Source organism: Tribolium madens, unplaced genomic scaffold (assembly GCF_015345945.1).
Source record: "Tribolium madens isolate multiple individuals breed KSU strain unplaced genomic scaffold, Tmad_KSU_1.1 Scaffold_3;HRSCAF=73;Tcas5.2_LG2, whole genome shotgun sequence".
Classification (NCBI taxonomy): domain Eukaryota; kingdom Metazoa; phylum Arthropoda; class Insecta; order Coleoptera; family Tenebrionidae; genus Tribolium; species Tribolium madens.
In genome coordinates, this window is record NW_025401006.1 from 1702257 (window position 1) to 1715911 (window position 13655).

At 33.2% G+C, this 13655-nt stretch overlaps 6 protein-coding genes across 14 annotated transcripts; 3 read left to right on the plus strand and 3 right to left on the minus strand.

The window, feature by feature from the left end:
* Window positions 1-28: 28 nt before the first annotated feature.
* LOC123007117 (protein spartin) lies at window positions 29-2279 on the minus strand. 3 transcript variants are annotated; one of them, XM_044402179.1, is made up of 9 exons: window positions 2205-2223; window positions 2033-2155; window positions 1843-1973; window positions 1373-1793; window positions 1187-1324; window positions 979-1137; window positions 737-931; window positions 432-684; window positions 29-380 (listed from the first exon to the last, which is right to left on the minus strand). In XM_044402179.1, the coding sequence occupies exons 3-9, from the start codon at window positions 1969-1971 to the stop codon at window positions 137-139; spliced, it is 1539 nt and encodes a 512-aa protein (XP_044258114.1). In that variant the 5' UTR covers window positions 1972-1973; window positions 2033-2155; window positions 2205-2223; the 3' UTR covers window positions 29-136. The 3 variants fall into 3 exon arrangements, with proteins under 3 accessions (XP_044258114.1, XP_044258112.1, XP_044258113.1); XM_044402177.1 differs by lacking the exon at window positions 2033-2155 and having other exon boundaries at window positions 2205-2279; XM_044402178.1 differs by having other exon boundaries at window positions 2033-2254.
* Window positions 2280-2390: 111 nt separating this feature from the next.
* LOC123007118 (grpE protein homolog, mitochondrial) lies at window positions 2391-3565 on the plus strand. The gene is made up of 3 exons (XM_044402180.1): window positions 2391-2907; window positions 2959-3276; window positions 3324-3565. The coding sequence occupies exons 1-3, from the start codon at window positions 2653-2655 to the stop codon at window positions 3426-3428; spliced, it is 678 nt and encodes a 225-aa protein (XP_044258115.1). The 5' UTR covers window positions 2391-2652; the 3' UTR covers window positions 3429-3565.
* Window positions 3566-3772: 207 nt separating this feature from the next.
* LOC123007153 (crossover junction endonuclease MUS81) lies at window positions 3773-8912 on the plus strand. 7 transcript variants are annotated; one of them, XR_006412853.1, is made up of 6 exons: window positions 3773-4712; window positions 4763-5189; window positions 5246-5359; window positions 5411-5610; window positions 8604-8717; window positions 8771-8912. XR_006412853.1 is itself a non-coding variant. In XM_044402250.1 (5 exons), exons 1-5 carry the CDS (start codon window positions 3886-3888, stop codon window positions 8827-8829), a joined length of 1632 nt encoding a protein of 543 aa, XP_044258185.1. In that variant the 5' UTR covers window positions 3773-3885; the 3' UTR covers window positions 8830-8873. The 7 variants fall into 7 exon arrangements, 3 of the variants coding, with proteins under 3 accessions (XP_044258185.1, XP_044258187.1, XP_044258188.1); XR_006412854.1 differs by having other exon boundaries at window positions 8604-8720; window positions 8771-8897; XR_006412852.1 differs by having other exon boundaries at window positions 5411-5615; window positions 8563-8717; window positions 8771-8806.
* Window positions 6510-8001, minus strand: LOC123007155 (regucalcin-like). Its single transcript, XM_044402255.1, has 4 exons — window positions 7763-8001; window positions 7301-7708; window positions 7073-7251; window positions 6510-7024 (listed from the first exon to the last, which is right to left on the minus strand). Exons 1-4 carry the CDS (start codon window positions 7914-7916, stop codon window positions 6857-6859), a joined length of 909 nt encoding a protein of 302 aa, XP_044258190.1. The 5' UTR covers window positions 7917-8001; the 3' UTR covers window positions 6510-6856.
* A 39-nt stretch (window positions 8913-8951) lies between the features above and the next one.
* Window positions 8952-12524, plus strand: LOC123007152 (formin-binding protein 4-like). Its single transcript, XM_044402249.1, has 8 exons — window positions 8952-9163; window positions 9222-9579; window positions 9687-9765; window positions 10118-10789; window positions 10842-10975; window positions 11779-12008; window positions 12059-12339; window positions 12396-12524. The coding sequence occupies exons 1-8, from the start codon at window positions 9088-9090 to the stop codon at window positions 12486-12488; spliced, it is 1923 nt and encodes a 640-aa protein (XP_044258184.1). The 5' UTR covers window positions 8952-9087; the 3' UTR covers window positions 12489-12524.
* Window positions 12525-12831: 307 nt separating this feature from the next.
* LOC123007157 (40S ribosomal protein S13) lies at window positions 12832-13632 on the minus strand. The gene is made up of 3 exons (XM_044402257.1): window positions 13442-13632; window positions 13251-13378; window positions 12832-13198 (listed from the first exon to the last, which is right to left on the minus strand). The coding sequence occupies exons 1-3, from the start codon at window positions 13462-13464 to the stop codon at window positions 12894-12896; spliced, it is 456 nt and encodes a 151-aa protein (XP_044258192.1). The 5' UTR covers window positions 13465-13632; the 3' UTR covers window positions 12832-12893.
* Between the last annotated feature and the right edge of the window lie 23 nt (window positions 13633-13655).

Genomic DNA, 13655 nt, shown 5'->3' on the forward strand with positions numbered 1-13655 from the left:
AGTTGGCACCAGAATTTGTTATACAGAGTAGCTCAAAGAAAACATATTTATTTTTACAACTATTTCCAAAAATATATCACAATATAATATACCTTAATACTTTAATATAATTAATTACAATCACCTTAATATGAAATTAATTTTTATCATACTTTTCAATTTTGTTATGATCAAACTTATTCTGCGAATAATAATTAGAAGTACTGGCCCCATCGTTACGATTGCTTTTATATTGATAGACCATCGCTTTTCCAGCGTCCTTAACTGTCCTTTTTGCTAAATGTTTGGGCTGAATTATTTTCGCATTTTTGCTGATGTGATACACATTTCCAACTGTATTCAACGTATCTCCTGCAAATTCTCCAGCGGGATGTCCATACCTAAAACCATCATCCAATTAATTTTTGCTAATCAAAAACTCTGTCTCATACTTATGTTGAACCACTTTAACAGTATTTTCCTTCAAACTTTTTCCCAAAATCGAAGCTGAATTTTCTAAACCCAAGTAAACAGTTGAAAATCCTTCAACAGCGCCTGCAGCCACTGTCATCACTCCGTTCATTTTAGCAGAAGCCTCCGTTTCAGACATACGAAAACCTGAAGTTAGCAATCTTGTACCTTGTTTTTGGATGTGAGGTGCAAGAAAATGGCCGAGTTTCATCGTTGCTTGACCAACCTGTTCCGCTATAATATCCACAAATGAATAATTAGAACAAAAAAAAAAATTAAAACCTACCAACATATCCCGTAACTTGCGCAGCCTTGTTAGTTGCAGTTTCGGCCACTTGCATGCCTTTGCTAACTTTTCTAGGGATTTGAGTAGGCTGTTCAGCACTGTTGATACGAGAGAGAAGTTTTGGAGTACCTTGATTGAGTAAAGTTCCAATTTTTTCTGCCCCAAAAACGAGACCGCGAGACACATATGACGCCCCTTTGAGACATAAGATAGTTTCAATCCTTTCAATTTTTTTAGTGTACCTGTGACGATTCCACTTGAAATCTTCTCACTCAAGTCTTCAGGTGGCTCTTGTGTCTGAGGGGGTTTACCCTCACCAACAATACCATAAAGAATACTTTCAAGAATATCATAAGCGTCGGCATCTGCGTCTGGGGGTAGAATAATTCCAATTGAGGACCCTTAAACATAAAATTAGAAAAATAATCGATTCACTTAATTGTAAAGTACCAGGTGTTTCTGCATAAATATTAGGCAAGATAAATGCACCATAATCAGATCTAAAACAAGGGGAAACCCCCGGAATGAGGGGATAAACCCAATCACCAATTTGTAGAATAGCTCTAGGAACGTTTTCTCCTTCATCATCTAAAAACAACAATTAGACCAAAAAACATCAAATTAGATAGTTGTTACTTTCAACAAGTGTGATTTTCAAAGTTTGTGGCGTGAGTGTAGATGAGACTTCTCCATTGGGCGAAATAAAGTAAAGTTTAACATTTTCATACATGAACATAACTTCTGCTTCCATTGTCATATCTGTATCAACTGTCATTCGATTTAAAGCGTTTGCCAAGTCATTGTAGGTTTGAGGCGTTTCAGTAGGTGTGCTTGCAATAGCCTCCTCATATGACGGAGGTTGTTCTCTTGATTCAATTTCTTCACGTGACTTTTGGATGCATGTTAACCTAGATAACACTTCTCCTCTAGTTTTTTTCATCTTCTGGATCATTAAAACGGTCTTTTCCCAAGTGAAATCTGGATTTTCTGGACATGTTATTTGAACTCTAAGAGCGCTATCAATCAGCTGTATTCCTTCTTTATATTTCTCTAAAGCCTACAAACATATGTTTAGGAAAAGGGTTACTCATTTGAGTAATATCTACCTCAAGAGGCTTTTCCTGTTCTTCCAAAGTAATTGCATTTTGGATAACAACATAAGCTGCATCATGTTTACTCTTTATTTCATTGTAAGTCTGCGTCCAAATAGAAGCAGTTGAAGATCCGTTACCCATTTCTATGCAAAACAAACACAGTTTGAGGTTAATCACAACACAAGAAGATGTTGAATCATACTACTAGAAGGACGGAATCAGGCAATCAGAGAGCAAAGTTCAGTTTTCACTGGAATGTGGTCACATATCCCACCCATGGAATTTTGAAACATTGGGCAATAGCGGCAAATTAATCAAAATGAAACTTTTTCTCATTAATTAGCTATGATGGTTAAGTAATTATTTTTGTTTACCTCTAAGCATGGCATAAGGTTTCTATTGTAAAATGGAAGGCAACCAGTAACACAAAAAGAAAGTATAGAGGGCAGTGGTAGAACTTGTTAACTCTGTGGTAACGATTCAAATTTTCCGCTACAGGAGAAATTCAGCCGCCAATAGATGATACTAACCATAGAATAAGAACAAGGCCATCTGAATCAAAAAGCTACGCTCTGCGATATTCTAAGAAGTGTTTTATTGAGCAGTTTTAATTACATAATTAATATTGCATGCGAAATTATACAATCTTTTTGATTTTAAATGATTGCACAACTTTTCTGATAGTCAGTTGTCAAAGTTCATTGTCGTTTGATTGGCAGTAGTGGCGACCATAAGTGGCGACTGACGTTGTAAACTAACCTCTTCAGAAAGAGATCCGAATTTAAGAGAAAATTTCGTAAAAAAGTGTCTTAATTTGGAAAAATGTCGCTCGTAGGAATCCGGGGCCTCTTAAAGTGTGGTAAAATATTTAATGAAAACGTGATAATCAACAGTAGATCAATCACACTTATGAACATGCGGATGAATAATGCCCCCGAAGGGCAAGCAAAACAGGAACAAGTGTCACAGAGCAGTACAGAAAATACACCTCCACCCACACAACAGCCGACAGTAGAAGACATTGAAAAATTAAATAAAAACATCGCTGAACTAACGGAAAAAAATAACGATATCTTAGTAAGTGTTGTGTAATTTGTTTGCACTTGCTAAAAGTTTTCGTTATTGTAGGATAAATACAAACGAGCCTTAGCTGATGGAGAAAATTTAAGAAACCGACTAACTAAACAAATTGCTGAAGCAAAATTGTTTGGAATTCAGGGTTTTTGTAAAGATTTGTTGGATGTGGCAGACGTTTTAGGCAAAGCAACTGAAACTGTACCCAAAGAAGAAATCAACGATAATAACCCGCACCTGAAAAGTCTATATGAAGGACTTATAATGACTGAAGCCCAACTCCAATCAGTCTTTAAGAGGCATGGTTTAGAGTCTGTCAACCCTCTAAATGAAAAATTCAATCCAAACTATCATGAAGCTTTGTTTCAACAGGTTTGCTTTCAATTTGCTGCTTTATTTTTTCTAAATCACTATTTTAGGAAGTTGAAGGCAAAGAGTCGGGTACTGTTGTGGTTGTTTCTAAAATTGGATACAAATTACATGATCGAGTAATAAGGCCTGCCTTAGTGGGTGTCGCCAAATGAGTGATTAGTAAATTCTCATTTTGTAAGACTGTAAATTACATACAGAGAAGTGTTTGTTATTTTAAGGTTTGTGATCTTTATTATCTCACAAAGATACTTGTATGTTAATAGGAAAAATAATAAATGCCTGAGCAGACTTCAAAACTATTTTTCTTCAAAACAAAAAAAATATTAAAATGCGAGTACAAAGGTCACTCTGAGTGATTTTACAGTGTTTTACAGGTTATGTATTCTCTTGGTAGCTCGAATAACAATTTTGATATAGGATATAAATCAATTTCTATTTTTCTTTTAAATGAGTTTCCAACTTATGCTTGTTTGTGACTTTTTACTCTTGCCTGTAAACAATTTCTACACTTTTCTTGGTAGGTTATATATAATGTGTTAGGTAGTTCTATGGTTTTAGAAAGTAGTTCAAATAAAATTGTAAACAATAACACTTTTGAAACGTTTGAAAATGAGTAAAAGGGTAGTGAAAAGGGTAACAATGAGATCTAAACACCCAAATCCACTTTTTGAACGATGGTTAACCGAGTGGAGAGACAAAGCAAAGGAAAATGATTCAAAAATGCAACACTGCTTTTCCATTGCTTTGAAATCATTAAAAAATTATCCTTTGCCGTTAGAAACCGGAAAAGACTGCAAAATATTGAAGGGTTTTGGTGAAAAATTGTGCAAAATGTTGGATAACAAATTGATGCAATTCAAAGCAACTAACGAAGAAATTAACGTTAATAAAATTGAGCCTGCTGTTCCTAAGAAATCCAAAGTGACTAGTCCTAAAAGAAGTAAACCAAAAGAGTATATTCCACTACCTGGTTCAGGAGCTTTTGCTATCTTGTTGACATTGTATGAGAAAAGTCTTGAATCTAACTATCAGGGATACTTGACAAAGGCTGATGTTATAAAATATGGTCAACATTTGTGCAATGTTTCATTTACAAAAGCTGGACCTGATACAAGATACACAGGTTGGTCCTCAATGAAGACCTTGTTGGAGAAAAAATTAGTTGTGAAGCAAGGAAATCCAGCCAAGTTTAGTTTGACTGAAGAAGGGTCAGCTTTAGCCGATAAATTATTTGTTCAAAAGAAAATTGGAGAGTTCCAAAATCAGGACAATACTTTGTCTATACCTTCTAGCTCAGGCTTAATTTACAATAAGGAAACACTTGACCAAGAAAATTTTTCAACACCCTGCCAAAGTAGTACAAGTAATGAGACTGTTATATTAGCTCCAAATTCTTTTGAAATTATTCTTTTGGTTGATACTCAGGAACTTAACGGGTAGGTGTGCGATATTTTTTATGTTGTTTTTAAAACATTTTTTCGTGTAGGAGTAATGGAGATCTGGAATGTAATCCGATTATTATTGAATTAAAAAAATTGAATATTAGATTTGAGGTCAAAAATTTAAAAGTGGGAGATTACGCATGGATTTGTCGCGATTCGATATCCAACCATGAATTGATTCTACCGTACATTGTCGAAAGGAAAAGAATGGATGATTTAAGTCACAGTATCAAAGATGTTAGATTTCATGAACAAAAATTCAGGTTGAAACAATGTGGTATTCCCAACTTAATTTATTTGATTGAAAGTTATGGAAAAAACGAACATGTTGGCCTTCCATTAACCACTTTATATCAAGCAGCTACCAATACTTTAGTTCAAGATAACTTTACTGTGAGATTTACAAATGACACAAAAGCATCATGTGGATATTTATCTTGTTTAACAAAGTTATTTGAAAAGTTATTTAAGGTTTTTAGTAATTTATCATTATTCATCTGTATGGTATTTTATAGCTGTTTTTTTAGCCAAAAACTTTGGTTGGTTGCCAAAAGGATGATATACAAGAATTCCAATTTGACGATGACCTAATACAATTGATGCATTTTCAACATTTCAACATAAGTTCTTCTAAAACAAGGGTAATAAATTTGGTGCCTAATGTTATCATTATTTTAATTAATTTTTTGTAGCATTTCAAAGTAAAAGAAATGTTTATAAAGCAGCTTATAAAAATCAAGGGAATGTCAGTGGAGAAAGCACTTGCAATTGTTGACAAATATCCAACACCAAGAAGACTAAAATCTGCTTACAGCGACATTAACGCAGTCGAGGGAGAGAAGCTTCTTTCAACGTTACAGTTTGGAACATTAAAGAAGAAAATTGGCCCTGTGTTGAGTAAAACTGTTTATAATTTTTTTTGCAATAATTATTTAAATATAAATTAATTAATAATACGGTTAAACAACAAATTACAACTTACAATAAAATAATGAATACAACTAGAAAAATCATTCTACAATATTTGTAAGAGCACCTTTGGAGCATTAGATAACGATTTCAGCTTCTAGGGACAATATTGAATTGAAGATTAAACAATGCCAAGTTTGCAAATGGCTTAGTATACTCTTTTTTATTTTTTAACACGATTTACGCTAGAAGGTAACAAATTGCAGTTATCTATGAATCAAACTTTGTTAAATTAATGAGGTGTCAAAAATATTTTTGTATACTATTGTTTTTTACGTTGATTTTCTCTTTTCTTTTTATTGTGCTTAAAATAATTTTTAAAGTTAAATGCAATCACAAAAAGTCAATTGTCTAGCAGATATAAAATCTTTACACTGATGATTTATTAAAAAAAAAAAAAATACAGAATGAAACTTTGTGACTCATCTATATTTTCAAAAATGCATTTGCAGTGTTGCCATGTTTTTTTTTTAATTATATCAAATTATATTTCTATAAAAATTTTGTTATTTTTTACATCTTCCTTTATGTGTGAAATAGTGGAACTATTTGGCTTTAGATTTGTCAAAAGAAAACTAAATTCTTAGTTTTACTATTTTACCTCATAAAACACAATTGCTAGGTTGTACTGTACAGACAGAAAAGTTATATTTATATGTGGCATAGTTTAAGTAATGAGAAATGTTGATTTATTTTTATATTTAAAAACTATAAATACAGGTGTGCCAGAACTCGCGCCTCAGAAAAATTTCAAGGAAAAAAGGTTTAAAAAATTCTATCTGTTAAAAAAATTTGACATTTATTCTTGTTTTCTTCTGTGGCAAAAAAACTTTTATTATGTTTTTATAATTAGAGTCAAGATGCAAAATTTAAACTCTCATAACTTCGAAATTAAACATTTTTTCAATGTTCCTGGTATCTTATCTTACATGACATTTTTAAAATGTGTTCAGAGCAACAAAACACACAGTGCTTACACAATTAAATCTAAACACTTCTAAAGAAGAGTTCACACGACAACAAAACGACAAAAATTTCTCGCCAGAAGAAGACACAAAGTGTCGAAATGTCGCGAAAAGTTTTTTATTTCTATCCTAATTAACCGGGTCCTATAATCAAATTCATCAATCATTTCAAGGACGTAGGCCAAATGCGTCAAGTTATAAACATTAATTCAGTTTAAAGCTGACTCCAGGGTGTCCTCTTGCTCCGGTCCCTGTGATTCTGTAAGTAGCACCATTGATGGGCGCTGGCAATTTCTTCTCTCCGGTCTCAAACCGTGCTGTTGTAACAAACAATTCGTCTAATTTAGGGCCCCCGAAAGTTACAGAAGTTACCTAAATTCGACATTAAATTTGATTTTTTTTTTCAAGTTATGAAAATACCTGTTCCGCAGGCATATTTATGGTTTCTAACAAAGTTTCACTGTTATTACCATCGATTTTTAGCACTCGGCTACCGCCGAAAATTGCCACCCATAGATTACCATCGGTGTCTATAGTCATACCATCGGCAATACCCGGTACATTGTTTTTTTTCAACGTGAATAGAACTTTTCTATTGGCTACAAAAAAAAAAAAAATTAAATTCTCTGACGACAATTTAATCTTTACATATTTTCCCAGTGTTCACGTCGAAATCAAATTGATCTATCGTCCCTATCAAAGAGTCGATGTAATACATTTTTTTCAACTTTTCGTTAAAAGCCAATCCGTTTGCAATTCGTATTTTGTCCAAACATTTTTTAAATTGTTTGTTAGAATCCAGGGAATATAAATGGCCCAAAGGTTCACTTTTCATAAAATCATTTTCATCCAGAGTTTGGCTACCGGCCCACAATCGGCCTTTGGGATCACATTTAGCATCATTGAAATTATTATCAATAGTGGCTAAGTTTTCCACGATTCCTATTTTATCACTCCCACCATCCCAAGAGATAATGACTAATTCGTTATTTAGTGAAATTACAAATTGGTCTTTTTTTCCTTGGACAGGGATTACAAATGAAGCGGTTTTCGGTGCTGATAATAAAAAAAAACTAAATTTACGAATTAGTGACGACTTTGGAAACTTACCAACTGTTACTTTTGCAACTTTCTTCGTTGCTGGGGTATATTTTACGATAAGTTTCCCAAAAATATCAACAAAATAAAGGCTTTGGGTCGATGTATCCCAATGAGGGCCTTCGCCTAAGGTATACCCTTCTGTTACCGTTTCTATCGTATACATTTTGAAATCAGATTGATAGTATTTGTAGTATGTAGTTTGTGACGAGATATTAACAAGGTCAAAAACATTAACAGATTGAGGCTCATTGGATGAGCATTGGTATTTATATCAAGTGTTATCACTTAATATAGTCTTCTGTTACAATTGTGAAAATATTTGAAATTAAACACAATTTCGTAGATATCTATTTATTTTATTATTTTTAACTGTTGTATAAGTTTTGGGCTGTCTCTTGTGTTCTGGACAAACAATATGTAAGGCCACTAGTTACAAGTGCTCTTTCTTTTAATTTTGAAAGATAAAGGTGATACAACTTTTAGGTACTTGCTTGTGTGTTCCTAAATTTTAATTAATCTTTAAAGATGGGGGCTGTTAAAAGATTGTAGCATAAAAGTTTCGCTCAAAGGAAAAAAACAAAAATCTTTTATCCTTTGTTCTACAGATCTATGTAATTATAAGTCAGGAAAGGAAAATGGGTTTCGCAGTTATTGCGTGTTGTTAGGACCTTTTTTTATTGGAGTTTAATTTTTATTTTACTCATGTACTTTGTAGAATAAATAAATAAATTAAAAAAAGTGCTCTAAATGATATCCGTTTATTTAGGCAAATTGACATGATTTCTATTCTTCTATTTCTATTTTTTCAGCATTTCAAATTTTAATAAAAACATACTTTTGTTTATAATAGTGACATGTCTATAAGAGAGAGAAACGGAATAAAAAAATAAGTGCTTTATTTAAATGAGGATGATGACAAGACAAACATAAAAATTACAGGCAGATAGGACATTACTACTTACTTGTAGTATTTTGTGTAATAAAGGGTATTTAAAGAAATATACTAGTTTATTTCAGGGCTACGTTTCGACAACGGCCGTAATCATCTTCAGGCAGTTGGACATGTGTGGATTTAATGTCATCTTATGATAAAACGTGGGGGCGAATTTGGTTATGCCACACCAGTGAGAGAATAACATCAAACTCACATTTTTACAATTTTGTCCCTGTATGTATTTTCTCCACGATTAAAAAAAAAAAAAAAAAATTTGGCGCCTAAAATTATCGCCAAACGCATAGGCCATACGTCACTCATGTCAGAGTCAGATGAATCTAACCTATTAAAAACTTGTATGCTGTAGATATTAAAGAATATTTTAAAAATAGGAGAGAAAATGGATGCAAGAGTGAATGATTTTCTTAACGAAATTGACGAAATAGCCCCACTTAACGAAAACAAGGAGGAATATGGTGAGAATCTTAATTTTGTCGTTTTGATGAATGTTAGAATTTCTGTGATTCGTTATAGTTTGGGAAAAGTGTTATGATGAAGAGAGCGGTTACCATTATTATTGGAACATTAAAACAAATGAAGTAACTTGGGATATGCCTCCAGAATACAAGTCACTGAACAAAACTAAAACTAAAAAAACTTCCAACTTGTATATCCCTCCAAGAACTGCTCCTTTGTTTCCTAGTACACATAATCTGTTACCGCCTGTATCAGACGCGATAAAAATTTATAAAATCGGAGAATGTGCAGGTACTATTCCTGGAAGTAGTACAAGAAGCGATAAAGCGGCTAAAGGGGAAAAACCTAAGCCTAAAGAAGAGAAAAAGACTGTAAAGAGAAAACCTCTTAGAAAATCTAGTGATTCAGATGATGAGTAAGTCTTAACGTTATTAACGACTGTAAAGAGAAAACCTCTTAGAAAACCTAGTGATTCAGATAATGAGTAAATCTTAACGTTATTAATTTAAGTTTTTCTTCCAGAAAAATTGTTCTCATCTCGTCTTATAGTGGTGATAGTGACTCAGAGGAAGAAAAAGAAGACACGAGTAAAAATAAATTGGTAAGGACAAACTGTTATTAATTTATTACAGTATTTAAAGCTAATTACATTTATCAAATCCTTTTTATGAGAATGAAGTTGTGTTTTCATATTTATGTGTGATAAAATTATTTTTCTACACAATTTATTAATTTTTAATGAAGAATTAAAAGTTTTATGATGATTTTAATGACAGATGCAGCAAAACTGCTGTACATGATCAACAAGTTTTCAATCTGATTTAAAATCTTGTTGCCATTGATGAATTACTGCTAGAATTCTCCTTTAATTTAAGTAGAGGATTCGCAGTCTCTGAGGCAAAAAAAAAGAATATTGGTGTATATCTAACTTACAACATATAATTTATTTGAAGATAAATGGATCAAAGCCGAGTCTTGGTTCAGAGGATGACGACGAGGTTGCAAAACTAAAATCATCGCAATTACAAGTTTGTGAAAGTGACAATAAATACAAGTCTACAGTTGTAGCGAAAAAACCCGAAAACAAAGAAATTTCCGGATTTTCCCTTGTGGCGGGTTATAGTGATTCCGATGAGGAACAAGATGAATCAAGCAGGCCAAATTTTCTAATAGGACCACCTCCTCAAGAAAAGAAAATTTCTCATAGCACCCTTTTTCCTGCTACTAAACCAATTGATGTTAAAGATTTCGCTGAATCACCGAAAGGAACTGAAGGAGATGAAGGTTTTGATTCAAAAGCTTTTCAACGTAAACGGCGAATTGGAGTAGCTTTGATAAACGCCGGGAAAAAAGCAGTAATTGATGATGATAACGAACGAAAAGGGCTGGGATTCTCCAACGACAGCAATAGTGGTGATAATTCAAGCAGTCCGTATACTGGATTTAAAAGCGGGGGTGTTATGTTTGTGAAAGCTGATGTTTTAAACCCAACGAGTATTGAAGAAAAACCGGAAGATGTTGTGCCAATAGAGGAAACGTATACGACACTAAAAGAAAAGCTAGGATTTTTGAGTGAGGGTCGAGAAGAGGTTTCCCCCGTTCAAGCGATGCTTATTCAACTTGAGGTTTGAAATTGTAAATTGTGTGTTCATTTGTTTTGAATTTTGAGTTTTTTAGACTCTGTACATTGCCCTGAAGTCGGGAAATTTAAAACAGACCTATTTAAAACAATGGCTGGATGAAAAATGCTCAGAACTCATCAAACTTGAAAAAGAAGCAACTCCAGAAGGTTGGCTTCTTCAGTGGGATAGGTACGAAGCGTGCAATTTTTTATTTATAGTCTCAGTTTTTGCCCGCGTTTTCTTATCCTGTGACCATCCTTCTCACCTTAGCTCCGTTTTTTTCTTTTGTTTTTCCTCGCAGCCAACATCGAGATGTTGCCGATTATTTCAGGTAAGAATTATTTTGATTTTCATTTTCGAAACACAACTAATTGAAAAAGTAATTGAATTGACTAAAAACGAGCTAGAACTAGTTTTGTTGAAATAAAATTGGAGATGCAGTCATTCCAATCGTATTTAACATGACGGTTGAAGCATTTTTTGAATGTAGTTTTAAATCAAATCAGGTTCGTAAATTTATTTTCACCTAATTTGAACATAAACCTGAGTTCATTTTGTTTCGTCCATATCTCACATTTCATTTTTTAAATCATTTGTAACATTTTAACGAGTGGATTCAATGAAATGAACTCTCCTGTCCATTTATATAGTTTTATTAATGAACATTTTTGCAATTGTATTAATCTTTTTTTGTATGCGTAGGGTGTTGGAGACTGGTGTGATTCCTGTGGGGTTGTTGCCGAAATCGAAGCCGGATTTGTTTATCTTAAATCTATAAACTTAAATTAGTGTGTAATAATAACTGTTTTGAGTGTAGCAGGTATAGTATATGCAGAAAAGTGAAAAGTAAAATAGGAAGAAAACTCTTTCCACAAAAGATTCATCAATTTGTGTTAACTTGATGAATCTTAATTTATCATTTTTCCGCGCCTAAAATCACTTGACGTAAAGTCAAAATTGTGTTCTGTGAGGTCGTTTTGGTGATGTTTTAGGAGTCATAAGCGCTATTATTATCAAAATGCGTCCACGGGGGAGAGTCAGTGGGAATACCCCCAAGCCGACGTTACGGTGTGTGATGAGGCCATGGACATTTGTACAACACCTCCTCCAACAGAACCAACAATACATATGTCGCCCCCATTGCCACCAATCATCGGTAGTCCAAGTCCTCCGCCTGCCCCCAGCATTAGCGACTGCAAGTCCAGTAAAAAAAAGAAATGTGGTGAGTAAAAATACGGAAATTGGGAATGTTATTATGATTATTTTTCCAAGATATTCCTCTTCCTCCTGAACCAAAAAAAGATGTCTCTGGTGAAAGATATGCCAGCAATGGAGAACCATTTCCTCCAGGTGTCGACACGTCTGACGTCACAACAAAAACAAGAGATACTAAAAGAAACGATATGACCGATGTTTTAAACTCGTTTTATTCAGATATTGCTGCAATTGAAACCAGTACTTCACCACCGGTTTCTAGTGTTACCGAAGAACCAAAACCTGAATCAACTGTGGATAGTGTACAAGAACCGATGAAGAAAAAGAAAAAAAACAAAGTAATCGCTTATAATAATTGTAATGTTTCTTATGTATAATTATCTTACTTTTGTAGGTGAAATTGGCACAGGGAATAGCTATGAAGAAGAAAGGAGTGTCCAAATTGGTAGAAAAATGGAAAAATGTACAATTATCATATAATGATTGAGTTTTTTTACCTAAATATTAAACAAGAAAAAAGAAATCAAATTTTTTAATTATTTTTTACCCCATCCAACGTAACTTTTATTTATTCGAATGAGACAAATAAAATGAAAAAAATACACATAATAATTATAATACTAGAATTTGCCTTCATTGTTGTCGAATATAATCAACAGTTATTTCTTCAAATTACTTTACTGCTTGGTAGGTATTATTTATAATATAATATAATTTTTTGACTCCTTACGTTGTTTTTTTTGGCGGTATCTCGAAAAATATAAAGTTGTTATTTAAATCTGTCTTGAAAGGGTTAATTTTTATTTTTAAAAGTAATAAAATAATATCAATAGAAAATTCAGACCAGATATGCATCTGGTCTCATTTAATTAGTATAAAACATGTCTTAAAATTAAGCTACTAACGCTGAGGCTGTACTAGACTCGTACTTCCAGTTGGGGGCCAAAACATTCTTTGTCTTGTAATATCTTGCAAGTCGATGTATCCTTGATTCAACCAAGATCAACCTGAACTTGCTGTCTTTATCTTTACGATTACGTTCCAAATGTTTACGAATAGCAACGGCTTTTTTAATCAAATAATATAAATCTTCAGGTAAATCAGGTGCAAGGCCCATAGCTTTCATGATTCGCAAAATCTTGTTTCCTGTTACAAACCTAACCTGAGCAACTCCATGAGAATCCCTAAGTGTAACACCTAGTGAAAAAAATCGTTTAGTTCCAAACAATCTGCCGACAAGGAGTGTTACCTATTTGCGAAGGGGTTAAACCTTTCTTGCCAAGTTTGAAGATGTAATCTTTGACTTCATCAGGAGTTACTTTTAACCATGTGGGGACACTACGTCTGTAGGGTAAAGCCGACTGGGCAATACCCTTCCTGTAAATAATAATTAAAATATCAGACAAAAATTCTCAAAAATAAAAAGCAAAAAATTATTACCCAGGAGCGTGCATACGACCCATCTTGAGAAAATTGTGGAAAATTAAACACCTTTTACTTGCTACGAAAATCAAAAGGTTTGCTACGCAAAATGTCACTCATTTGTCAATTTGAATCCGACTTGAAGTTGGAATAAATTGGTAAATGAAAATGAAAGTATTAAATTGTAGTAAATTATAATTAAAAATAATAAATCACATGTGAAAATGACCTT

What these genes read in the sequence shown, in the direction of transcription:
- LOC123007117 (XM_044402177.1), bottom strand. An exon ending in GAAAATCACACTTGTTGAAA is followed by an intron (nt 1,325 to 1,372) that starts GTAACAACTATC and finishes TGTTGTTTTTAG; the next exon opens with ATGATGAAGGAGAAAACGTT. An exon ending in TATTTATGCAGAAACACCTG is followed by an intron (nt 1,138 to 1,186) that starts GTACTTTACAAT and finishes TTTATGTTTAAG; the next exon opens with GGTCCTCAATTGGAATTATT.
- LOC123007118 (XM_044402180.1), top strand. Translation starts at nt 2,653, where the DNA reads ATGTCGCTCGTAGGAATCCGGGGCCTCTTAAAGTGTGGTAAAATATTT. An exon ending in AAAAAAATAACGATATCTTA is followed by an intron (nt 2,908 to 2,958) that starts GTAAGTGTTGTG and finishes TCGTTATTGTAG; the next exon opens with GATAAATACAAACGAGCCTT. An exon ending in ATGAAGCTTTGTTTCAACAG is followed by an intron (nt 3,277 to 3,323) that starts GTTTGCTTTCAA and finishes TCACTATTTTAG; the next exon opens with GAAGTTGAAGGCAAAGAGTC.
- LOC123007153 (XM_044402250.1), top strand. Translation starts at nt 3,886, where the DNA reads ATGAGTAAAAGGGTAGTGAAAAGGGTAACAATGAGATCTAAACACCCA. An exon ending in GATACTCAGGAACTTAACGG is followed by an intron (nt 4,713 to 4,762) that starts GTAGGTGTGCGA and finishes TTTTTCGTGTAG; the next exon opens with GAGTAATGGAGATCTGGAAT. An exon ending in GAAAATTGGCCCTGTGTTGA is followed by an intron (nt 5,616 to 8,770) that starts GTAAAACTGTTT and finishes AGTTTATTTCAG; the next exon opens with GGCTACGTTTCGACAACGGC.
- LOC123007155 (XM_044402255.1), bottom strand. Translation starts at nt 7,916, where the DNA reads ATGTATACGATAGAAACGGTAACAGAAGGGTATACCTTAGGCGAAGGC. An exon ending in AGTTGCAAAAGTAACAGTTG is followed by an intron (nt 7,709 to 7,762) that starts GTAAGTTTCCAA and finishes TTTTATTATCAG; the next exon opens with CACCGAAAACCGCTTCATTT. An exon ending in TAAATATGCCTGCGGAACAG is followed by an intron (nt 7,025 to 7,072) that starts GTATTTTCATAA and finishes TGTCGAATTTAG; the next exon opens with GTAACTTCTGTAACTTTCGG.
- LOC123007152 (XM_044402249.1), top strand. Translation starts at nt 9,088, where the DNA reads ATGGATGCAAGAGTGAATGATTTTCTTAACGAAATTGACGAAATAGCC. An exon ending in TCTAGTGATTCAGATGATGA is followed by an intron (nt 9,580 to 9,686) that starts GTAAGTCTTAAC and finishes TTTTTCTTCCAG; the next exon opens with AAAAATTGTTCTCATCTCGT. An exon ending in TGGCTTCTTCAGTGGGATAG is followed by an intron (nt 10,976 to 11,778) that starts GTACGAAGCGTG and finishes GTGATGTTTTAG; the next exon opens with GAGTCATAAGCGCTATTATT.
- LOC123007157 (XM_044402257.1), bottom strand. Translation starts at nt 13,464, where the DNA reads ATGGGTCGTATGCACGCTCCTGG. An exon ending in GGTCGTATGCACGCTCCTGG is followed by an intron (nt 13,379 to 13,441) that starts GTAATAATTTTT and finishes TATTATTTACAG; the next exon opens with GAAGGGTATTGCCCAGTCGG. An exon ending in TTTAACCCCTTCGCAAATAG is followed by an intron (nt 13,199 to 13,250) that starts GTAACACTCCTT and finishes TTTTTTCACTAG; the next exon opens with GTGTTACACTTAGGGATTCT.